The 24,808-nt window shown below is 51.2% G+C and overlaps 1 protein-coding gene across 2 annotated transcripts in view; it reads left to right on the top strand.

Annotated features, from left to right (window-relative positions):
• STK10 (serine/threonine kinase 10) overlaps positions 1 to 24,808 on the top strand; it is a 49,563-nt gene that overhangs the window by 17,072 nt on the left and 7,683 nt on the right. Inside the window, exons 1-9 of one of the 2 annotated variants that reach the window (XM_051631636.1) lie at positions 10,815 to 10,907; positions 12,855 to 12,903; positions 14,894 to 15,043; positions 16,442 to 16,514; positions 17,239 to 17,433; positions 18,442 to 18,523; positions 19,163 to 19,297; positions 19,824 to 20,363; positions 23,320 to 23,450. In XM_051631636.1, coding sequence (XP_051487596.1) covers positions 12,858 to 12,903; positions 14,894 to 15,043; positions 16,442 to 16,514; positions 17,239 to 17,433; positions 18,442 to 18,523; positions 19,163 to 19,297; positions 19,824 to 20,363; positions 23,320 to 23,450 — 1,352 coding nt within the window. In that variant the 5' untranslated portion in view covers positions 10,815 to 10,907; positions 12,855 to 12,857. Of the gene's footprint in view, positions 1 to 10,814; positions 10,908 to 12,854; positions 12,904 to 14,893; positions 15,044 to 16,441; positions 16,515 to 17,238; positions 17,434 to 18,441; positions 18,524 to 19,162; positions 19,298 to 19,823; positions 20,364 to 23,319; positions 23,451 to 24,808 lie in introns of those variants that run through there. The other variant, XM_051631635.1, reaches the window with a different exon arrangement.

The raw sequence follows: 24,808 nt of genomic DNA, 5'->3' as shown, positions 1-24,808 counted from the left end.
AGCCAAGGGACTTTTTGGATTGCTACCCCTTTGATATAGATGTTTACTGGAGATTTGGGCATTCTTGAAAATCCTGTATCATAAAGAAATGTTAATTATCCTAGGCACTAAACTGCTGGGCTATGTAAAGCATCTGCAGCTTTTATTTCTCTTAAGTTGGAAATACCTTTTCTTTAAAATAAACAAAAAAGAAAGTTGATAACAGTATCAGATTGCCTAAGGTGTTCCTTGGTGAAGGGAGGTTATTGCACCTTGCAGGGACATCCTGCAGGATGAGCAGCCTGAGCAGTAGCAGGATGCCTTGGGGGACCCCTTCACACAAACTCTGTACCAGACCAGAGCTCTCCAGGCTTCTCCCATCAGTCCCTGAGGAATCTGAGGGCTATTTGGTTCCTTTAAAATTTCACTTGGCAGGCGATTTGCAGTCTAAACTGGCCTTTCCTGCTTGTCCTTGTGCTCCTGAAGCTTTGTACCAAACATTCCCCCAAAGTGCTGGCACGGTTGTTTGCAGCTTGTGAGTGTGGAACTGTGAGTAGTGCTTGAGCACAGCGAAGCAGAGAGCCAGAAAAACCAAGTGATCCCAAACCTGTGAACTTCATTAAATAGCTGCCCAACCTCCTAGAGGAACAAGTCTTTCCTTTTCCTTCCTCCTTTCCCTAACTGCAGAACCTGAAATCCATAGCAGACCTGGCTGCACGGAGTCCCAAGCCCCAGGAGCCCACAGCAATGCTCTGCTGCGGCAGGGCTGGGCTCTGGTACCACAAGTTGCTGCAGGAGAAGCCCTGTTGGGCAAATCAGCATGGGGCTGCTGTCTCCTGGACTGGTTTCTAAGTTCCTACCGGTCCAGAATCTGGGCAGAACTGCAAAACAACCCCAGTAACTTCTGCAGGGTGTGTAGGCAAGGAGCAGATGTGTGCAGACATCTGTAGACATCGGGACAGGGCATCAGTGTGCCCCAGGAGGCTGGGAGTGTGGCAGGGATATCACTGTGACCCCTCCCTGTCCTTAGGGTCAGCTGGATGCACATAATCTTGGAGGGGAAGGAAACTGGAAAAAGTGATGTAGCCCAGTGTTTTCTTTGATACTTCCCTGGGTTCCTTAGGTCAGCAGTTTGCTGCTTGGAGTAGCATAGTTGACCCAAGTGTTGCTGGTCATTGCTGCTCTGACCTTGGCACTGTGTCTCCACCAGCTCATCTACAGAGCAGGTGTCTTTGTGTCACCTCCCTCTGGTCCCTGACACCCCCTGTCTGCCTGCAAAGCAGTGAGGTTTCTATCTGCCTCGTCCTTATGCAAGTTTTTTTACTGCCTCTCCCAGAGACATGGAGGTCTAAGTCATCTTCTGTAAAGCTGGGCAGCAGGTTGCATGGAACCAACATACCTGCTCTGTCTTTTGAATGTGAGATATAGCATTCAGACTCCTGACAAGTCACTGGAAATCCTGTTGGGAGTAAAGCTGGGGCTTTCCCATAAAGCAGAGATGGAAACAGAGTGATTTTGATCAACCACCATCAACAACTTATGCAGCAGATATTTTACCAGAGCTCAGCCAACTTCAAGAGTGCTTCTACAGGTAGCAATGTGACAACACAAACTAGAATAGAAGCCTTTGTCTACCATCCTTTATGCAGGATAACGTTACAAGAAAAGGTTACTGAAGCAATAATAATGCTTGTGATTACATACCCTTGTCATCTATACACAGTGGAATGCTTTTATAAAAGAGACCTGGTGTCATTATTCTGGTTATTAGAAGGGGAGCAGAGACACAGACAAGAATTTGCCTAAAGTCTACCCAGCAGGTAAATGGTACTTGGGAATAAGTCTTATGTGCTGAATCCCAGTCCAGAGTTATAACCATAAGGCCATAGTTTTATGAAGAGAAAGCAGCAGACAAGAAGCCTATAGGCAAATCAGTTTTCAAAGCACTTTAAAACTTTGTTTAGAAATGAATCCCAATAAGCCACATTCCCACTTGGCTGGCTTACCAAGGGAAATGCTAAGGAACAATGTTTGCATATAAATTAATATTTATGAGCTACCTGTGTATAGGAGACAGTGCCTTGAAACCTAGCTTCAGCCTGTGCTCTGGAACAAGTGACAGATTGTAGGTTTAGACTTCTTTATTTCAGTTATAGCCTGAAAGTTGTCATTTGGGAGGGAGGGGTGGCCTTTTGCAGACCTTATGGCTTGGGGTGGTTTCCATTGACTTCAAAGCCCTCACTGAAACAGTTAAGTAGCACTACTGTAGTGTTGTGTGATGAACCCAGACACCTTGTGTTGTGAATTTGGGGATCATCAGAACAAATAATTGTTTCTAGGAGTGGAAATCTCGTAAAGTCCTTTGCCATCTCTTCAGCAAGTTGTCCTCCTGGCCGAGGCAAAGCTTTGAGGCTGTTTTGGAACTGCTGGCTGTTAATAAAAGACATCAGGAAACTTGTCCTGGGTCAAACTCCAGCTCTCACTGTGAGTTCTACGCTTCTGAAATGCATTGTCTATTTTAGCTGCTGGCAGCAACTCGGGGCGCTTGAGGTTGGTGAATCTTCCCACTGAAGAAGTAACTTTTTCTTTTTCGATGTTTATTTTAAAGGATTTTATACATTTTTCTGCCCATCCAATAACAAATGCCCTGGGTGAAATGAGCAGCCTCTAAGTGTTGATTAACTTGGTGAGAGAAGGGGGATCCCAGTCACAGCTCTTTAAAGAGCAAAGGTTGTGCCCTGTGCCCGGGCAGAGAGCCATCTCCTGGGTGTTTTTCTGGTTTCTATAGCAAAGGAGAGCACTGGCCTTTCTCCCGCCATCCCTGCTCTGCTGAGCCTGAGACTGGGAGCCCTGGGTGCAGTTGGAGCCATGGTCTGGCTCCTGAAGGGAGAGCTTGTGAACCATCCTATGTGTGTTGCAATTAACCCTTCCTGAAGCACTCAGCATCCCGGGTACCACCACCTGGTGGTGGCCATGCTGACCCTTGCTGGTCTGCATCTCCTAGCTCTTTGCATTTGCTGGCCATGGATGGTCCTGCATTCTCGTCCCTCTGGGATACAGGTTAGCAAGTCAGGATGGTGAATTCAAAGGGGTCAGATATCAGCCCTTGTTAGAAGGAACTCAATGCCCTGTGTGATTCTGGTAGGGGGAGGGATGCTTTTTGCAACATCAAAACTGTTTGGTTAAACTACACTTTTTTATTTGTACTGCCAAAATTTCAATAGGAATGGGAATATTTCTGCCCACCTGTGTTTGGGGGAGTAGTTCAAGGAAATATTTTGTCATTGCAGAAGGATTTAGATGTGAAAAATTCATTTCTGGTCTCCCTGTGATCAGCAGGGAGCTCTGCATTTCAAGAGAAGTACACGGTGTTGTCTGACTGTGTTCTCAAGGAAGTTTCCCTGCTCTGAAACTCCAGCAGCCCTGGGTTTCCTCACTTGTTGCCCTGCATCTTCTTTCCCACACTGGTTATGGGGACAGACCTTTTTTTAATTATTTTTTTTTATTTCAAATATTTTTCTCTGTAGGTTATTTTGTTCAGAGAAGGAGGGAGAAAAGGTTTATTATATTTAAAGTCTGTGAATAGTGTCCTTGTCTGTAAGGGAAAATTGGCAAGCTTGGAGCACTCTTTTACAGAGAGCTAATTATTTTGCTTCCACCTACAGCATACTTGCCATGTCAGACAAGCTGTTGACATTTGTGCTCTGCTGTGGCAGCAAAGAGGCTTCTGGTGGCTTCTGTATTGTTTCATGGCCTCTGCAGTCTGTGCTGAGGGCTGATGGCAGCTGGAGGGGAGCGGGGAGCATGGAGCTGGTGGCTTTTGTAGGCGCTGGTGGTTCTTGGGATGTTTGTCCCCTCTTGTGTTGGTGGCACACTGCCTGTGGGGCTCCAGAGGAAGGCAGGGAGGGACAGCACGTGTCCTTGGTGCAGAGCAGGCTGCTGCAACGGCTTGTCCTGTGTTCAGCCTCCAGCAAATAGGCAGAGCAGCTCAGACTTGCTTTGAGTCAGTCCATCTGGTTTACGAGCAACACTGGCATAATCTGTTCCCTGCTTTTTTCCAGCCCTTTGGCACATGTTGGGTGAAAAGCATTGAGCAGGAGGGTGGTAGGGAAAGTGCCAAGTTAAGTGGGTGCAGGAATGCAATCCACCTCCTCCCTCCACTCCATAATGTAAACTTAATCCTTGGACTTCAGTCAGAGCAGGGCAGGCTGGCTGAGATAACGGTGAGATTCGACACAAAACTTCTACCAGTCAGCACAGCCCTTGGTTTTTAAAGGAGAGAGTCGACCTGACCCAGTGGTGTTTAAAAACCAAGGTGGTGCTCCCCAAAACCAGCCCCTGTGGTCCTTCAAGACCCTATGCTATGGTGGAAAAAGAGGAGCTGATCCAGCATTGCTTGTCTCGCCTCCACTTGCAGCCAGCAGGACAGCATAGCTTGGCTCTTCACCACCAGAACTTGGGGGCAGATGTCAAACAGAGGGAACAAAGGACGTGCCCCTTGACCGTGACTAAATGCAGTTTCTGTGCCTAAATATATCGCTGCGTTCTTTCCATCAGTGAGGAACAGCTCTGTCCTCTGGGGTTTGTGTCACTCAGAAGCTGAAGCCCCCTTCTCAGCCCTTGGAGGTAGAAGTGTGTCCAGAGTTTTTGCTGGAGATGTGAGGATGGGCTCAGTCCATCAGCCCCAGAGATGTGATAGGCTTGGAGTGACAGGGGACAGAGCCACAAGGGGTGGCTATTCACCCTGTGCCTGGGTGTTCAGGGGCACCAAGTGTGGGTGGAAGCCTTGACAGACACATGGGGCTGGATTCAAGATGTTCATGGGGAGAGCATCAGCCTCTCTGTGTGTCCAGGCCATAGCTGGGCTGCAGAGGCAGTGCCGGTGTCCCAGGATATGCATGGAAGTTGTTGCCTGTGTCCCAGGTGGTTGGTCTGCATGCAGGACTGGACTCTGTTTCTGTGCCTCTGGCACACAGTGGTCTCAGAATGGAGCTTGAGGTCCAGATCTGTCATTTATCTGGGCAGATTTTGGACAAATGGCCACCTATATTCTTTGTGTTGCACTTTGTATTCACTGCAGCCAGGTTTCTGGAGCGGGGGCATCCTCTCTACAGGTTTTGTGCAGATCTTGGCCCCCCCTCGAGATGTTCCTGATCTTGTCCAAGTTCTCTCAGTGCTACAGTAACATACAGAGCCAGTGATCCAAGCTAACTGTTGCCTCTGTCCTTTATTTTTCACAGTGTGTGTATTATGGGGCTGAGCAGTAGTGTGGGATGGCCACCAGCAAGCTGCTGGGTGACTTTGTGTTGATGAACTGGATGGGGAAGCTGGTGCTCAGCAACTGATGGATGACCATCACTGGCAACAGGACAGGAAACTTTCTGCTCTTCCAGAACCAGGACTGAGGTCTGCAGAAAGATGCTTTCCTGGAATTGTTCAGTCTCCTTTGCCTCTGCATCAAGACCAAAAGCCCTAGAGACTGTCCGGGCCCTCAGCTTCCCACTGCTCCTGCAGGGCTCGGGATGGAGCCCGTCTAGTCCGTGGTGCATGATCCAAATGCTGGGAGGAGAGACCTGCCTTGCCATGACTTCTTCATACCCTGTCTCAGATGGAGAGGTCTAGACCATTTCCTGTGGTGCTGGCGAGTCACCCAGTGCTACGGGTGCCAGCGCCGGTGTGGGCTGTGTGGGGGGCCTCCAGCAACCCCGCTCCTGCCCGGGGCTCCATCTGCTGAAGGGAGACTCTGTCCCCCTCCAAGGCCAGGAAATGTTCTGGGTGGGTTGGAGGTGCACACAGAGGGTACTGTTCCCAAGGTGGGCTCCTCCTGCACTGCCAAGGGGGGTGTGAGTTCCCGTGTGCTGCTCCGCAGGGTAGAGGAAGGGCAGGAACGCTGCGGCTCCGTTTCCCAGGGCGGAAGGGAGGCACCAGCTTTTGGGGCTGGGGGTCTGCGGGAGGAACCGAGCTGTGTGTCCCTGTTTGTGCCCCATGGAGGGGCAGTGCGGGGGCTGGGGAGGGAAGGGCTCTGCAGCTGCACAGGCAGCGGGTGTTGCTCAACGTGTCTGTGGAAATCCAGGCGGTGGTGCAGGCCTTGTGGTTTTCGCCCGAGGTGACGCTGCCTGCGAGTGCTGCCTTGGCTGCCTTCTCGCCTCCCAGCCACCGGTTTCGCTGCGGTGGGGAGAGGATCCTGACTTCCCCCTTTGGGCAATCCCCTTACAGCAAAGCAGGTCTGGCCATCTTGCTGTGGCCTAAAAAGCAGCTTCGTAGAAGTCACCATGAGGGGTTTATTTCCCCTTTTCCTCCCGTACCCCAGAACAAGAGGGGTCCTTTCACTCCTCCAAGCTGGGGCTCATCATGGGAAGTGTTGTCCATTGCCTTGATGGGCTGGGAGGAAGGGTGAGGTTGTGGCCCTGCTAGCTGAGCAGATGGGCCCAGCGGGCAGGGAGGCAGTGGGCTTAAACAAGGACAGGGGGGATGCCAGCACAGCACCCAAGGGGCTGTTGAGGGTTTGTAGGTGAGAGTCCCCGTTACTTGTTCTGCACCATCGTCCTCAACCACCCTTTATGTCTGGCAGCTCATCTCTCTCTGCAGCACCAGGGGTGCTGACAGGCAGCCAGGGCCCCCAGTTCACTCAGGCTCCTTTTTCTGTCCCTTTGTTGCTTTTTTGCTGAATGTGAAGGATTTCTGCCTCCCCCCACGTCACTGCACTGCCTCTGAATCACAGGAGCAGTTGCTGTTTGCTGCTTTTCTTCTGCTCTTCCTGTAGGCGGGTGGGCGATGCCGGGAAAGCCCTGCTCTCCTCGCTGCTGTACCCACACAGGCACCTCTGCCCCAGCTCCTGCCTCCTGCCCCTCCCTGCTGGCTCTGTGCGTGGGGCCCAAGGGACCTGCCGCTCTCCTCCTGCTGTGCTCTGCCTGCAACGGCAGCTCTTCATGGGAAAGGACCAAAACCTCTGATGGGGAGCGTGGCTGAGGCCAGCTGTGGCACACCCTGTTCCTTCTCCATGCCCTACTTGAACTTGGAGAACTCAGAGTTGGAAGTGACCACTGCTAATGACAGCATCCCCCTCAGGATCTTTGTGCCAACTCAGCATCCTGGAGAGTGGGGAGGTGGAGCAGGCACGATGGTGGGCAAGGAGGCAACCTGGAAAGCATTTCCCTTCAACAGCTCGGTCTATAAATGGAGCAGAGTTTACTTTACCACATTTGCTTCTCTGATCTCCCCTGTCCCTCCATGCCAATACAAGGGTGCTTTCTGCTGTAGGTGACAAGGATGCCTCTAAGTTGCCCCACGTATGTGGCAGAGCTACGAGGCTGCATGTGGGCGATGGAGGCTGCAGCAGCAGGATGCTGTGGGTTATCTTCTCCCCGGTGGTGGGCAGCTGCTTAAACAAACAAAATGAAAGCCTCTGCTGCAGATTAGGAGAGGAAATTGCTGAAGTACTTCAGTTTTGAAACAGTTTCTGGGCCAGGCAGGATGGATCTGAGGGCAGATGGATCCTGGGGACACGGGCAACCTCTGTGCCCTCTGATGCTCAGGGATTAGTGGGAAGGGAGGTGGCTGGGTGGTTATGGCATGCCCTCATGTAGTAATGGCCTGGGTGCTCTGGAGCACCACGGTGACTCCAAAAGCAAGCGGGCTATTCAACGTGCAACTGCAAAAGCAACAAGGTCACAGGAAGAGCCTGAAGGCACCCGCTACCTCCAGTGACTTGAGAGCCATTGGGCTGCCAGCCAAGGGCTTCTCTGTCCTAACGGGACCTGCTGGCCTCCCAGTGCTCATGGGAAAGCCTGGCTGCCCAGGGCCAGCACTGCTGAGATGAGCTGCCCCTAACTTTCCCAGCTGATGGCTTTTTTTACCCCCCACCTCTCTCCCTTTCTGACTGGAAGAGGCATTTTGCCAGCCCTGCTGCAGAGGGAACAGTTGTGGGCCCCTGCCCTCTGGCATGCCAATCAGATGAGTAAGAGTTGGGCTGAGGGTGTGTCTTCCCCTCTTAATTGGGCTTCCATTGCAAACCTCAGTTCAGGGACATCAGCTGTTCCACCCTTGGCGACTGTGCAGTGTTTGGTAAAAATACCTTTCAAGATAAGATTTTTTATTCTTCTTTGTGTGTGTGTGTTTTGTTTGGTTTTTGGGGGTTTTTTAATGTTGAAAGTTCTAAGAGCTTGAGCACACCCAGGAGGTAGGACCGGGCCTGCCCAAGGTGGGAGGAGTAATCAGAACTTCAGTACATGGCCAGGAGGTGCCACTTCTGGTTTGTCAGACCCAGAAACTGCACTGGGCTGTGATGCATCCTTGCTTTGTTTTCTGGGCTGGTCACCCTCTGGCCCTTGTCTGCTGTAAGGTGCTGGAGGGATTCTCCTGCAGTGTCCATATCTGCTGTCCTGAGCTGCAAAGCCATATCATGCTTTTTCATAATGTGTGGTGCCTCTTGATCTGGTACAACTTGAAGACCTGCGTATTTAAGAGCTCTTAATTTAAGCCATAGCTGTTTCATACATATGTATGTATATTTATTCACCTGGGCAACCCCAGGCTCACTGGACCCTGTTTCCCCTCCTCCCAGGCAATCATGTATTACTTGAGCAGCCCAGAAAAGGGCCCCAGTCCCCTCTGCATGCCCCGTTCCCACTTGGACTATAAAAGGTTTCCAGGTCTTGCTGTGCCTGAAGGCAAGATTAGAATGAGCCACAGGAAAAATCAAGGTCACCAGCAAAGCTCTTTAACTTGAGTGGACTTTTGCTTTCAAATTTAAATTTCATTTTGCCTGAGCAGAAATTTCTTGAAAGGGAAAGACTGTGGCTTCTGCATGCAGATGTCATTCTGCTTCATTAAAGGAACAAGAGAAAAGGGCTCATTTAATTTTTCTTAAATAACAGTGCTCAAATTGTGGTCCAGAGGTTTGAGAGGCAGTGAGAGTGGGTTCTAGAAGCCAGTTGCCCAAATCTGTTCCTGTGTGTGCAGCTCACGTGTCCCTGTTGAGCTGTGAAGGAGCCCAGCATGTTTGCTGGGTCTTTTGGCCGTGGTGTTGGAGCTGAGACCTCGGGGCTCTGGCTGTGCTGGGAGGCTGACAGCTCAGTGGTGGCAGCTGCCATGCCAGGTGTGGTTGCAGCTACCTGTGGACTGAAAACAAAAATGCCAATAGTTCATAATCCCTAGGATTTATAACAGTTTTGAGGGGGCAGCAGGAAGCAGAGCTCTGGTTGCTGCAGTGTGTGTCCCCCGGGAGCCCAGTGCAGTAGAGGGGCTGGGCAGCTTTTGGCAAGGAAGTCCCTGGATTTCTTGTGTGGAGGAAATTGTTATAAACAGGATGTTTGCTCCAGCCCTGTTCGAGACTGCTTGCTGCAGACCCTGCAGAAGGTGCTCAGAGCCCCCTTGCCCTGACCCTGGGTGAGGAGGAGGTCTGGGTGCTCCCCCTGTCTCTAATGGATGTGAAGACACCACTTTCAGGATGTCAGCATTGAAGCAGAGACCCCCACACGTGTCATACCTTTGGTTCACAAGACTGCAGGAGCTTTTTTTGGGACTGGGTGTGTGAAACTTCTGTTATGTGGTGCTGCTGTGGCTCCACAGAGAGCCCTGTGCTGGGTCCCAGGTCTTGCAGGTCACAAGGGGGTTGCTGGGGCCAGCCGAGCATGGTACAGGCAGCAGCCTGGTGCAGCACTCAGACTGTCACTGTCACTAGAGTGGTTACTGCTCCAGCTGTGGTTGGGACAGCCCATGTATCAAAGCACATGGAAACAGTCCGAAGCAGAGATGGACCCTAAGTAGCCCTTGGGTCCATCACCAGCCTCCTGGGTGCACAGATACACAGGCTCTTGTCAACAATTCTTTTCTAAAATCCTCCCAACTCGTTCCTCATCATAGTCAGAGCACAGGCTGCCCACTTTGGGATGTCAGTAACTGTCTGACCGTCCCCCACCCCACTGTGGGCCTGGGAATGGTGCCTGTGCAGCCTCCGCTCTCCATGAGCTTCCTGCACCCTCCAGCTCACACAGGGACATCTGTGTGCTGCTGCCACCGGGCCTGCCTTCCTACCTTCTTCAATGGTAAAATGTTTTTCAGGCTGGCCCTGCTCCTGGAAGGAAGTGTGCATGGTGAATGAGGTCTGGGATTGCCAGTTGCATTTATTTAAATCTGGTTTTCTGGGCTGAAATGAGCCCATTAGTTTTTTGGATGTTCAGACTATCTGGCCACACCCGACATTATTTTTTGGCAACTCTGCCCTTGTTGAAAATGCATATTTTTAAGTTTTCCATATTTCCCTTATTCCCAGTGCCTGGCTTGCAGCCTGCTGTGCCTGCATAAACATACACGGTCATGCTGGTTCAGACGGGCTGATTTCTAACTTTCTCATTGCTAGACTGCAAACCCAAATGAAACTTGGTGAGGTTAGATACATCCCACACAGATCCAGAGTAGAGTGTGCTGTGCTTGGCCCTTCCCCATTTAAAAGCTCATTGTGTGTAACCAGAGCACATTTTGGCTGTGCCCCTGATAGGAAACCTCAGCACTACATCTGCCTTGGGCAGTGGGAACCACGCTGGGTTCCCAAGGCTCTGGTGGCTGTGGCTGTCACCCAGCCAGCTGCCTTCTGTGTCAACCCCCTCAAAATTAAAATTATGTTTCTCGTTCTGCAGGCTGTGTAAGAGGAGCTGTGTGAGATGCCAGGGAACTTCATGTAGTTGGGACATACAGAGGCAAACGCTGCAAAGCTGCTTGCTGAGCTTCAGTAATGAAAGCACCCGGCTCTCCTGGATGGCAAGGGCCATGTTAGCAGCTGACTGGGACTGAGTTGTTTGACATTTTGGGACTGTTTAGATTCAAGAGCTGAGCCTGGTAGCAGAGACAAGCTTTTCATCAGACCTTCTCTACTGATTGAACATAAAGGAGGCTGTTGCTTGAGCCTGGAGACCTCCCCCTTTGGTTAGGTGAGTTCCTGAGGCACCTGCTTTGGCAGGAACAGGCAAGGATTGTTCATGAGAGACAAACAAAACCTGGGCTGTGATTCAGTGATGAGACAGACTCGTTTGTGCAGGCAGGTTATCTGCCAGCCAGAGCACAGTGTAAGGCTGCAGTATTCAGGGATCAGGGATGTTGGATCAGGTCTACACTGTCCTTCTGCAGGCCCTGGGCTCCAGTACTGCAGCCCGTGGTTGCCCGCTCTTGGCTTGTCTGGGCTAGTGACAGGTTGGATGGCCTGGCAGAGGGCAGGTGCCACAGGTGGGATCGTTGTACAATTGTGTGGAGATTCCATCCCCAGGCTGGCTGTGCCAGCAGGGCCCTGCGTGTCTGCTCAGCCTCGCAGAGCAAGGGGAAACCCTTGCCCTCCCGCTGGGCAGGTTGGCTTTGACTTGGCAGGTTGGCTTTGGTATGGGGCTTGTTTGGGGTTTGCTTCTGGCACTTTGGTGTCTATAGAGATCAGGAAGGGCTGGTATCTGCTGATGGTGTTAGTCTGCTCTGATGAACATGATGAGGAACAGTATAAAAATAATTGTTTGAAACGATCCTGATTGTTTATTTTCCCAGCATTGTCTCCCCTCTGACTCTTGGACCTGGGCACATTCTTGCAGAGCAATTCAAGGTTTGCTGAATCCCAGCACCTGATCCTTCTCCCCCTTCTCTAAAACAAAGAATTTTTGACTTCTACCTTGGTCCAGGTCCATAATAACATTTCCCTTTTCTACATATAGGAAATGCAGGGCAAAAGGGTAGGATGTGGCTCTCCTGGAGCTGCAGGATTAAACCATGGGAAAGAAGGAGCTTGAACCTTCTCCCCTCAGCTCCTGGTCCAGTACTTAGGGCAGTGTTTCATAACATGACCTCCACTTGAAGGGCTTAGAGAGCTGTGCTGGTAAACACTGCCTCAGTCCTTGTCCTCAAAATAAACTCTGGCATTTCACCTCTCCAGTATGTTGCCCTGTGTTGCCTCAACAAGGAGAAGAAGAGCTTGTTGGGGAGGTGAAGCAGCTCTTGTCCCTCATAACCCCTGGCTGCTTGAAATTGTAATCTGTTTATCTGAGCAGCAGCATCTGCCCTGAAGGGGAGCAGGGAGCTGTGGCTGGAACTGAGGCCCCCTGGGAACAGCGCTGGCTGAGCCTGTGCAGCAGTGAGGGGGAACAGGGCCCTCATTCCCAAATTGCCAAAGAAAAGCCCACCCTGTGGATGCTGCCCACCAAGAGGGGGAGCAGAAGGACCAGGTGGGTGGGTGTGGGGTTCACTGTCAGGACTTTGTGCACGTCCCTGGGAGAAAAACAGCATCAATCTGGTCAATGTAGCCAACCTCTGTATTCACTTATTTTCCCCTCAAGTTGCTCAGAATCAAGAGAGCAATGAACTACTGAGCAATGTGACGGGAAAAAAAAAAAAAGGGTAGAAAAAAATTAAAGACCCAACAGCCCTCCCCATCTCTCAACTGCCAAAGAAAATCCTGCCTGATTTCTCCCAGCCACGTCAGCTCCCAGCTATGACAGCTATCTCATCCTGTTGGCAAGGCTGCTCTCTGGAGCAGCCCTCACTCCAAAATGCAATGGGGAAAGATGTAAACAGAGAGGAAGCAGGAGCTGAAGCTGCTTGCTCGGGGTGGGCGTCCAGGTATGGGGCGTGAGGCCAAGCACAACTGCTGGGGATGTCACAGCAAGGGGGATGCTCCCTCCCAAACAGCTGCTGTGAGCAGGATCTGTCCCTGGGTTGATGGTTCGTGCTGGGGATACCTGGGGGCTGTGTCCTGGCAAGTACGGAAGCCTCTGCATCCCCAAAAGGGCAGCTTTGCCAGGTGGGGAAGCAAATCCCAGCGCTTCGTATCATCTCCCCCACCTGGTGGGCTTTGCTTGGTGAGACATGGGCCTAACTATTTCCTCTCTCTTTGTTCTCCCCAGATCATGATCGAGTTCTGCCCGGGCGGGGCTGTGGATGCCACCATGCTGGGTGAGTGCAGCGGGCGGTGCCGGGCTCTTCTCCCTGCTCAGGGTAATGCCCGCCGGGCATTTCCAGCCTTCTGGCACTTTTTCAGGGGCAACCTTTGGACAGACAGCAGACGTGGGTGCCCCAGCTTCTCCACCTACCATGTCTCTCCCATGAGTTTGCCTATTTTCATACCCAGAGCAGAAGGTGTGGCAGCCCCAGGACATTTCTTGAGCTACTTTCATGTCCTTTTGTGATTTAAATGCTGCTGGGATCAGCAGATCACAAGGCATGGGGAGAAGAGAGAGTCTGGTTGGAGGGGAAAAATGGCTTTAAATATTTATCTGCCAGAGGAACCGAGTGCTTGGGATCCGTTCCCACAGCTTCCCGGGAAAGACAGGGCTGAGATGTTTAATCTGGGTGCCTGTCATGATGAATCTCCCAGGATCTCCTTGCTGGCTTCTCTGTATGGTATCGGTCATTTGGTGAAGCGCGAGTGTCCAAATAAACTGCAGTTCGCAGTAATTCCAGGAATCTTCCCAGTGTTAACTCCTCCCTTCCACATAGAGCAACTGGGACTGGGACCATGTGGGTGTTCCCCAAAAACGCCCTTGCTGGTGTCACAGCCCCCCTGTACTAGGGCTGCACAGACCCCAGGCGGGTGACGCCCACTCCATGAGGTAAACACAGTTTTCTGACTTCTTGCCTGGATCCCCTGGGACAGACCAGTCTCTCCTTGGGGTTACTCCCTTTCAGCTCTGATCTTTCCAAAGGCCTCTCTTGTTTATTTCCCAGGAAAGTAAGGACTCAAAATTTTGCTTCAGTCCCTAAAGCTTGTGCCTCCATTAGGGATCTTCTTTAAAGTAGGTGCTTTAGAACATTGTGAGCAAGTGGCTGTAGTGCTGTCACCCCCGAGGTGAGGGGGGCAGGAGGAGCTGGGGTCAGAACTTCAAAGGTCTGCCAGCATTAGTAAATTCACAGTTGCTGGATGCTGCCTATTCCACTTCCCCATCCCCACCAGAAACCTTTGAAGTCCTTTGTACAAGACCTGTGGCTTGCTGCACCTCACTTTTGCCAGATGCTCTGGGGAGAGTGAAAATCATCATCTTCCCCCTGAGCAAGGTGGACTTTGACATGGAAGAGGATGAACAACACACTGGCTGACCCACCATCCCCTAGCACCTGGTTAAGGTCCTTGCTGTGAATCAGCATCTGTCCCACTTGCTGGGGTCCATCCATCAGTTTCCATCATGGCTGTGCAGTTTGGGCCATTGGAGGGGGGATCTGCACTACAAGGGGTTTGCAGAGGGAGGGAGCTCAGATGATGCTAACCATCTGGAGGTTTGATGGTTTGCAGAGCCATTGCCTTGGAAAGCTGCCTCAGACAGTGAAGGTGGCTGTGCAGAGCTCAGCAGGGAGGTTGTGCTGGTGGTTGTGTGTCCCTGCAGCTTTCAGAAATAGCAACAGGCAGCAAGGTATGAGCTGGTGTGTTGGTACCTGGTGCTACCTAAAAAACCAACTCAGAGCAGTGGGTGGGGATAATGCTGTTGAGGATTTTATTGCTTATTGCTTTGGGAGGTGGTCTGACCCTCCTGATGTACAGGGGCCAGGCTGCCCCTCTGCAGCAGGGGTAGCTCCCTGGGGTGAGAGGTCCTCTCTGCAGCATCATCCCTGCACCAGGTGAGACCCAGCTTGTCTGCAGGGAATGTGTGCACAGCTCAGACCCCTGTCACAAGTGTGCCTGTATCCCCTTCCTCATCCCCCTCATCCACTATTCCTGTGCCAGTCAGCTCAGCTGTGTGTCCCCGGGAGGGAGCTATAAACCAGCAGCTCCAGGCTGGTGCTGCCTAAGGAATAAATTAACTTAACAGGCTGATTTGCATTGATCTCCTGATGCTTTGACACATGGATAGTGGTTTTTAAATGGTCCGCTGGGTAGCCCATGCCTTTCTGCTGTGCAGGTGGGACATCACTCTCATCCCTGTCCTGTTTAATGCTCTCTCCCTCCCTGCAGAGCTAGACCGGGGCCTGACTGAGCCCCAGATCCAAGTGATTTGCCGCCAGATGTTGGAAGCTCTCCAGTACCTCCACAGCAAGAAGATCATCCACCGTGACCTGAAGGCAGGCAATGTGCTCCTCACCCAGGATGGGGACATCAAGCTTGGTGAGCCACCTGGTGCAGGAGCGTGGTGGGTTCTCACTTGGGTGAGCTTGTTGGGAGAGTGGCCCCGGGTGTTGGTGCTGCTTGGGACCATTTCACACTATGCTAAGGACAGCCATGGGCTGCTGGGAGCTGGGTTATAGGGTTCAGCTGCACCCAAGCGTGGGAGGCATTGAGGGATGCTCTCTGTCTTCTGCTCTGCCTGTGGGACATTAGCTGCTTGCCTTCTGGCCAATGAGTTCAGGCAGGAGAAGATGGGGGGAGACTTCATGTTGTTTCATGGGAGGCCAGATCTACCATCGAGCTGTGTGCTGTGCTTTGCCTCCAGCTGGGCACCAGGATTCCCCAAGCTGCAGCCATGCTCAGGCCCTTGATGGAGTTCCCTTTTGTGAATTTGTTTAATCCCTCTTTGAACTTGTTTTTTATGCTTTCTGGCCTGCTGAGCATCCTGTGCAGGGTGCCAGTTGGCAGGGCTAGGAGCTGGAAGAATTCGTCTTATCTCCAGAGCAGCTCTGGTGGTGACAGGGCAAGTTTTGCCAAAACGGTTGCTTTGCCAACTTGCTGTGGGCTTAAGTTGGCGTCCACCTACCTGCTGGGGGATGATGACAAGGCAGCTTTGTATGTAGGGCCTGGTCAGAATGCTGCAGATTTCTTTTTGGGCCCTGACAAGGGGTGCTGGTAGCTATGGGGCAGACTTGGGATGGGTCTTGGGATGATGGAAACCAGCTAGCCTGGGAAGATTAAAACCTTCATATGACCATGGGGTCTAGAACTACTCTGCTGGCTTGGGCCAAGGATGACCCACAGTCAGGAACACCCTGAGCCTGGGGTGCAGATGGATGATAGCTCCTCTGGAGGCCATCAGGTCCATCTCAGAGAGCAAACTGACCTGGAGTGTGCTCGCAAGCCTCTGCAGGTCTTACCAATTTGATTTGGATTGGGTTGACTTCAGCAGCTTTCCACAGAAGCCATAAAATCAGGGAAATACACAGTAGTTGTTGTGCTTGGGGATGAAGGGAAGAGAAAAAATATAACAGCACTTTGTTTTTTTCTGGTACAAAATGAGGCTTTTTGCTATGAAATAGCACTACTGAAAGTAGCCTGCTTTGGTTTGTTTGTGGAAGAGATCTCAACTTGCCTCTAGATGTGTAGGGTTTGGGTTACAGTAGGGGTGGCTTGTTATGCCCCTCTCTTACAGCACATGGGAGGGGAGGGTCCCTGGTGGTTATGTGCCCAAAAGCAAATTTAATTTCTGATGCTCAGTTTAGAGGAAACAGCACGTTGTATCATGTTATTGCCTTAAATGTGTGCTTGCTTTTAAATCTGCATTTCAGCCAACTGTGCTAATGCAGAGCAGTCGCTCAGTTTTCCTACGGCATCTAATGTTACTGCTCTTTGCAGCTGACTTTGGAGTGTCTGCCAAAAACATGAAAACCTTGCAGAAGCGAGACTCCTTCATTGGGACCCCTTACTGGTGAGCGACCTGCTTGCTAAGGAATCCTGTGTTAATGAGGAGTGTCACTCCTCTGATATCAGGCTTGCTCAGAAACGGGACGCTGATGGCCTTTGGGATGTGTTGGACCATAGTGCCTTTACCCAGCATGGATGGGAGGATTTTAAAAAGCAGTCCGGGCCAGTGTCCACATGTGCAAGGGTTTCCCTGGCCTGAGGGGAGCTGTGAGCAGCCTCAGTGGTGCGGGAGCATTGCCCAGTGTCAAGGTGCCCTGAGCTGGCTGAGGGGCCACCACGCTCCAGGCCTGGAGGAGCGAGGGACACACGTGCGCTCGCGTGTGTGCGCTCCCGGCCCCCCCAGCCCAGGGGGTGGAGTGGGCTTTGAAGTGGCTCCAAGCACATGGGAACAACTCGCCATTCCAGAAATGCAATCTCTAAATCACCCGACTTGCTGAAGGAATGGAATCAGCGAGGATTAATTTATTGTCTGAAGCAACATCCGCGCCAGATGTCAATGTCCTGGGGGTTTCCACGGGCTGTCTCGGCTGGTCTGCGGAAGAGGGAGGGGGTTGGACCCCTTAGCAAAGATGCTGCTTCTTCTGAAACCCAGAGCCGGGAGGAACGACTTCTTTTTGTGCAGTGCTATGGGTTATTTAAAGCATTTAATTGCTGCTGCAAGGCTGACGTGTGTGGCGGCAGTGTCTGTCAGCCCTCGCCATCCCTGCTCCTTGCTCTGCCCCTTGCAGGATGGCCCCCGAGGTGGTGATGTGCGAGACCATGAAGGACACTCCGTACGACTACAAGGCTGACATCTGGTCCCTGGGGATCACGCTAATCGAAATGGCCCAGATTGAGCCCCCCCATCACGAGCTCAACCCCATGAGAGTCCTGCTGAAGATTGCCAAGTCCGACCCCCCGACGCTCAGCTGCCCTTCCAAATGGTGAGGAGGTTTGGGCAGCAAAGCCTGAAGGGCTCATCTCCCAACTTCTGTAGTATTTCAAGAGAGGAAAAAAAATGCTTTTTTATAGCAGTATTGTTTAATTGGAGAACCCAGTGTAGGATTCTCAGTCCAGCTGTGTGCTGGGGGCCCCAAGAGCACTGCTGGCTGAGGGCTGACAGTGTGCAGGCAGCACAGGGGGAGCTGCTGCCCACCCACAGCCCTGCTGAAACCAGGGTGATCCCTTGGCTGTTTTCAAAACATCCCGGTTTTGCATGAAAGGCAGATTTTCCTTTAAACCTGGAGATGGCCAAGAGCTCAGGGACTTCTTTCCTGAAGTCTGAAACACCTCCTCGGCATTTAAAAAAATCCAAACAGTTTATTTATTTTAACCATTATAAATCCCACGGCATGATAGCCAGCAGCAAATTACTGGGATAGCACTGGAGTCACAGGTGTAGTTACTGCAGTTCAGGCAGCAGGACCCAGCTGAAAAACCCAGCAGGCAGGGTGGGAGCGCTTCCTCTGGAGCAGATCAGAAGCCAGAACTACTGGATCAGGGACATGCTTCATATCTCAGAGCTGTGCTTTGCAGGCTGAGGGTGCCCTCCTATGGGGTTCCTGCTCCTTTGCAGCTGTCCTTTCACACTGCGGCTGTGGGGATGGGTCCTGGAGCATCCTTGTTCACAAGCAGCTCCAGCCATGGGCTTCCTTTGGAGCTTAACTGCTGGTGTCCTCTCCTAACTACTTTGGCCCTGGGGCACAGTGACTGGCACTCAGTCCTGCTGTCTGTTGCTGTCACAGGTAAGGTAAAATCTAGTCCCTCACATGGCCACGTTGCTGATTCTCTTACAAATAATCAGAATGAGTGAGCCCTGGCTTTCCCATGCTGGGAGTGAAATGGTGATTATGGCCAGTTGCAAACTAGGTCACAGCCTGCAAAGAGATGGAGCAGACCCCTGTGGTGTTCAAGGCCTTTGATGGGCTTCTCACCCACGACTGTGTTTAAAGGTCCCTGGAGTTCAGAGACTTCCTGAAGACAGCGCTGGACAAGAACCCGGAGACCCGGCCCAGCGCTGCCCAGCTACTGGAGGTAGGGACCAGCCCCTGGGCTGGGTCTGTGGCTGGTGTCTGGGTCTGCCTGGGTCTTCTAGTGTCCCAGCTACCTGTGTCCTTACAGTCTGATCCTCCTTAAGGAGGGTAAAAAAAAAATTGATGGGCCCTACACTGGTTCCAGATTATTTCTGGTTTTGTTTAGAAAGTTCATAGTACTTTTTAGCCACTAAAATGCTCCAAAAAGTGACAGCAATGGTTTTCCCTTTGGAGCAAACTACAGAGCCTCTATGGACACCAGCTGGAATAGAAGTGGCTCCCATTGCCTAACAATGCCCACATGGCAGCCAGCTTGGATTGTACCTGGTTATCCCAGTTTTAAGTTCAGCTCCTCTCCTTGCCTCCTATCCCTTTCCAAAATAATACCAAAAACCTGGAAGATGCTGTTCCCCACTGCCTGCAGGTGCTCTGGCTCTGCAGCACTGGTGTGCTGGCCTCATGCTTCCTGACTGGCACCAGAGGGTGGTGTGGAAGGAGGGAGCATGCAACATGCTCTGCAAACTTGAGGGACTCCCTGGCCTTTTGCTGAAGCTCAACACAAACACCCTTCTGTGTGCACTGAGCAATTTGAGCCCAATTTCAATAAAACTTTCCCCGATGCTCTGTTTGGACCTTTCAGCATCCCTTTGTCAGCAAGGTGACCAGCAACCGGGCCCTGCGTGAGCTGGTGGCCGAGGCCAAGGCTGAGGTGATGGAAGAGATTGAGGACAGTCGGGAGGAAGCAGAAGATGAGGACTCATCAGAGTCTGCCTCGGTGAGTGGTTCCAGCCCCGTGCTGGCAAGTTTGTCAGTGTGACTGTGGTGGGGAAAGAGCCTGGTGAGTTGTCTTGGCTCCAAAGGGCTGGTTTACAGCTCTTCTGGGCCCCATCAGGTTAAGGGGGAAGCAATTGCTTGGCCAGGGAGAGGCTTTTTTTTGGTTGCTGCCAAGGGCATGGAGAAACAATGATGCTGGTTGGTGGCCCAGCTGCCTGCTTGCAGGAAGGGCTTGCAAAAAGTGATTAAAAAAAAAAAAAAAAGAGGGTGAAAAGTAGGCCCTGGTACAGGCTGGAGAATCTGGAGTGGAAGCAAAGCCAGCAGCACGAGGTGCAGCAGTGAGGCACCACCAGCTCTAGGAAGGAGCTATGCAAATCTGTCCCTGACCTGGGGATCCAGGGATGTCCCTCCCAATAACTCTTCATCTGTGGGTGACTTTGGTCTGAAGCATGGGGACTTGCAGCTCTTGCAGTTGGTGTTGAAGTGGTGGTGCAAAACCCAACACCTTCCATTTGCTCTCTTTCTAGCCCCCCGGGAAGCACAGGCGGGACCCCTCTGAGCTGAGTCGGCTGAGTTTTGATGGGGAGAAGCCTCCAGACTCTTCTTTGCCCAAGGCAGTGAATGGACCTGTGAGGACTGGCAAGGAGACCACAGATGGACAGAGCAATAAAGTATCAGAGGAAAGGATAAGCAGTGACAATGACAAACTGGAGAGCAACCACTCCACAAAAACCCTTTCCAGCTCTGCCACCTCAGTGACCCAGGGCAAGCCAGATATCATCTCACAGCCTGGGCAGCTGGGTAACTCAACAGAGGGGGACAAGCCTGGGTCCGGCAGCAAGGAGCGGAAGAGCATCGGGGAGCGACCAGAGAGCAGCCACCTGGAGAACTTCACAGAGGAGAAGCTTTCCAATGGGAGCTTGGATCCCCCAGCTCCGTTCCTCAGCAGCCGCTCCAAAGGGGATTCAGATTCTGGCAGCACTTCAGCCTCTGAAAGCATGGACCTCACCATCTCCCTCTCGGCTGACCTGTCCCTCAACAGAGAGAGTGGCTCCATCTCGCTAAAGGTGAGAGTGGAGGTGTGGGAAAGCCCCGTGCTGAGGGCTTTTTTCTCTTTTTAGCTAAGTCCCCAAAAATCACATCCTTTCCTTGAGTTCCCATGCACACCTTGGCCACAGCCCCTTAAACTCCTTTCTGAGCAAGCAGCATGCTGTACTCTAGGTCAGGTTGGGCTTTGACCACAGGAGGAGAAGGTGGGAGGGCAGCAGAGCACATAATGCTCGATTAAGCTGTGCCATGTGCATGTGGCATGTCCTCAAGTGAAGGAGAAGCTCTTAGAGCTGCTACAGGTACATGTGACCTGTGCTGTCTCAGGCCACTGGTACCTAGTGGAAGTCTGAAGTTTTGTAGCTATCTTGGGTCTCTGGGAAGTGTTAAGTAATCATGCCACTCACCTGATGTCTGCAGTTGTACACAGTCAGAGTAAGGAAACCTATGAAACCCCAAATTAATTTCCTAAACTTTATCCATTGCTCTTCGCTCTGCTGCTCTTTCTTCTGGGTCTAGGTGGGCTAGGAAAGCTTATTTGGGTTGGTGTCTTTCTCAGTTTTTCCAACCTGCCATGCATCTGGCCTGGTTTGTGTCAGCAGTGACTTGCACAGAGACCTCCCAGGCTTCTTGGCTTTTGTTAAAGCTTTCTGGAGGCTGGAAATGCTTTTGATTCAGGTCAGCATGGCTTAGAGGAAGAGGCAAAATAATTGGAATTATATTTGCTGAGCTTCAGAAGAAGAAATGTGTGTGACTTGAGGGAGCAGAGTGATGCATTGCACAAGATCTTTATCCAATTGCCTGCATGAGTGATAGCTTCCTGGCACAGAAATGTGCCTGAAAACCGTTCTTGGTAAAACTTTCCTCCCCTTCTTTCTCCTGCTATAAAGCATAAGAGCCAGCATCCCCCTCAGGAGCCCACAATCAAGGAGGATCCCTACTGAGGGAAGTGTGGTGCCCCTCCTTGCTGCCTTTCCCATGATGCTTGGTCTCTCTGAGGCCAGCCAAAGATGAATGCCATGCCACATGTGTCATGGCTCTCCCCATTTTGTCCCTTAGAAGGGGAAAGGAGGTTTTTGAGTTTTACAGGGAGTAAGTCTCAAAGAGAAGGTCATGTTAGATCGCAGCTTGAATTTCCCCAGCCAGAGATAATGCTCAGAACAAACTAAATGGCATCTCTCTGAATGAGGTGTTCAAGCAGAGCTGTTCTCCAGGAGTGATGCTGCTGGAGGGCCCTGGGAAAGGCTGTGCTGAAGCCTCTGCTCTGCACTACGAGCTGTGAGTGCATGGGGGGAGCACCAAGCTGGGCTGTTCCCTCTGTACCAGGCTCCTTGCCCAGCCTTAGCTTCAGGAGTTTTAAACTCCCCTGCTCTGCCCTTGCTTCTGCTGCTGCAGAGCACAGGGTGCCAGGCAGATTGCAGCAAAAGAAGGGGCAGCAAAGAGTTAAGCCATTTCTGGTTGTAAACATTAACTATTCCATGCATTTTATCACAGGATAAACTGCAAAGTTAAGGTGGCTCTTTTATTACCAAGCTCTTTTTTCAGTTGCTTGTAGGTTAGTGCAAAAAAGACCACAACAAACAACACACCAAAACCCAGCTTTGGCAAAAAGTATCCAGGTCTCTCTTCTTTTTTTTGGAAAGATTAGGGCTAAGAAATCTACAGGTGAGTTTGGGAGGCTGCAGCTGGCAACGAAAACAGTTAGAAATAGGTAGAAGGAGGTGAATAGGGTTTTGAACAAGTAAAGCAAACTTTGCTGGGCTCAAACAATTAGTTCACAGTGTTAATGGGCTCTGGGGCTGGCACAGACAGCTGGATGTTGGCATTTTCTTATTTGTAAAATGCAGGAGTTTTAGCCAGCTGTTTTAATTCAGTTTGGGGCAGTAGGAGCCTTCATGACCTAAGCTGGTCTCATGCAAACATTTTTGCATCTGTTTATCTGAGTTGGTTGAACCACTGCTGTAGTGGTGCATTGTTACACAGTGGGCAAGTTGCATGTCCTTGGAGTTTCTCTGGCTCCTCCATTGCAGCAAACTCTCCAGGGGCTTGCTGTGGGCCTTGCAGGCTCATGTGAAGCTCTTCTGCCATCTTCTGTACCTGTAATGGTCATCACTGTAAGAGGAAGAGGACTTCAGGAAGCCTTTTCTCATTCCACCACTGTGCTTGTCCTGAAGGGCTTCAGGTTCAAGTCATTCATATCCTTTTTTTTTTGTTCTTGTTTTTTTCCTTCCTGTTAAAGAAGCTGAGTCCCTGGCTTCAGTCCTTCAGCCAGGCTTGGGCTGCTGACCCTGCAGGCAGATGCTGGCCTGCTGTGGCACTGCTGGGAGAGGACACGGGTCCTCTGGCACTTAACCCTACCTATGCTAATGAAAGTGAGGCTGGGCTGTGCTTTGTGGAGGTGACTGTGAGAGGCTCAGAGCTGGTTGTGATTAGTGAAGTGTTGTAGTAAGGGCCACAGGGACACGAGCTCTGAGTTTTTGGGCAAAGCTGGCTTGTTTCCCTGTGGCTCCATCTGCAGTTGCAGCCTGGTGTGGGGGCCTTGCCTGCCTTGCTCCTGCAGGGATGTGGGGGGCACCTGTGGGTCAGATGACCCAGGAGCCTTAAAAGGAGCCATTGCAAGCTTCCCATTGCGTGGATTCCTTGGTGCTGCAATTCAGAGGGGCCCTAGTATGCCCCTGTCAGGATTTGTTTTAGTTGGGCATGGTGAGAAATGGTCTTCAGATGGTGGGTTGTCTCTCCTCCAGGTCAGGTTTCTGCAGGGTGGAAATCACACTGTTCTGCAGCCTGGCAGCAAGGCTGCCTGGCTTGAATGGCAGCTCCAAATCTGCTGGTGACTTGCTCAATGTGGTTTCCTTGCTTATTATCTTTATTAACAATGGCATCAGCATTGCCCTGAGGCTTCCAGCTGTAGTGCCCTGTGCAACAAGCTGGGGAGCTGCTCCAAAGCATCTTCCTTTCCTCCTCTACTGAACTCAGGATTCCCGGATGCACAAGAAAACACTGAAACGCACCCGCAAGTTTGTGGTGGATGGAGTAGAAGTGAGTGTCACCACCTCAAAGATCATCAGCGAGGATGAGAAGAAGGATGAAGAGATGAGATTTCTCAGGCAAGTGGGTCACTGGAATGGAGGGAGGGTTTTCTTCTCCACAAGCAAATCCAGGAGCAACCTGAAGTCCTCTCATTTTCTGTCTTGGTCCCACATGGACAGGACAACTGTCCACACTGGCCATCACTTCTTTTATCCTTTCCTTGGCTGGCAGATGGTTTGCTGTACCACAGAAGCTGAGCTCTGTTTGTATGCAGGGAAATGAGGGATGTGTCTCTAGGATAAGATGCAGCAAGCGTATGACAAAGGAATCTTGTTCTGTGGTTGGCTTTGTCCTCTGATGGTGGCTGAATGTGACTTCAGGGCTGTAGATGTATTGGCTCAATGGAAATAAGAACAAAAATCTTCTCAAGATGCTCCTCTTCCTTTTGTTCTCCTATCTCCTCAGACTTCATTAACAGAAAGGCCAAGGGAGTTGTAAACTCCTTGAGCAGCACTTAATATTCATGGCTGTATCCTCCCTGCTTTTGCCTTGTGACTTCTTTGTGGATCTTAGAGCTTTCAAACCTCCATGACCTATTCTCGGGAAGAGAAACTGCTGTTTGTAGCTCACTTGCTATCAGTAGCATCACTGAAATGAAAAGGCCCTTAAAATAATTAAAATACAAATTGTTTTGCTTGATGCCCTGTTCTAGGCTCCTTTGTGCTGCTCTGAAAGACCCCATGGGAGTGTAGTCTGTCCCAAGCACTATGTGTTCCTGCAGCAGCCTTATTCCTAGACCCTCATATCAGATCTATGCAGAAGTTCATTAGCTACTCATTTTTGTGTGAGAAGTGCACAAAACCCTAGTGAAACACAAGGAGTTTGTACTGGCATCCAGGAAATTTCCAGGCACAGATGCTTTCTTCTGGTTCACTCTCAGCTGTGGTGGCATCCCTGAAAAGCAACTCCTTTTTAATTTTTAAATAGTTCCTGCTCCATCTGCAGGGTGGGGGAAGAGATAGAAGGGCTTGGGGTGGAAAGCATCAAGTCCCTGAACACCTCTATGGGAGAAGTGGTTGTTCCCTTGGGGCTAGCAAGCACAATTAACTCTCCTGACATCTTGGTTTGCACTTGAGGGGCTTGTTTCTGGTTTTTTTGCAACATGCCAATGTATTGATTTGAAGGCAAAATCAGAAGTGAGCACATCATACTGTGCCAGTTGATTTACTGGGGCTTCAGTTTGTTTTGAAAGAAGAAATCATTCTGAAGTGCCTTTCCCAGGAGTGCCTCCAGAGGGTTGTACTCCAATTGTAAGGCTAGTGCACAGCAGCAGAGGTCACAGTGGGGATCCTTGTGGGGAAACTGCTGCTGGTGCTGGTCCTTCTGCATGGCACATCAGTGGTCTCCAGCCCGATTGGGCACAAACATGGCAACC

Source organism: Apus apus, chromosome 13 (assembly GCF_020740795.1).
Source record: "Apus apus isolate bApuApu2 chromosome 13, bApuApu2.pri.cur, whole genome shotgun sequence".
NCBI classification, from domain to species: Eukaryota; Metazoa; Chordata; class Aves; order Apodiformes; family Apodidae; genus Apus; species Apus apus.
This window is presented reverse-complemented; position numbering and strand designations above follow the sequence as displayed.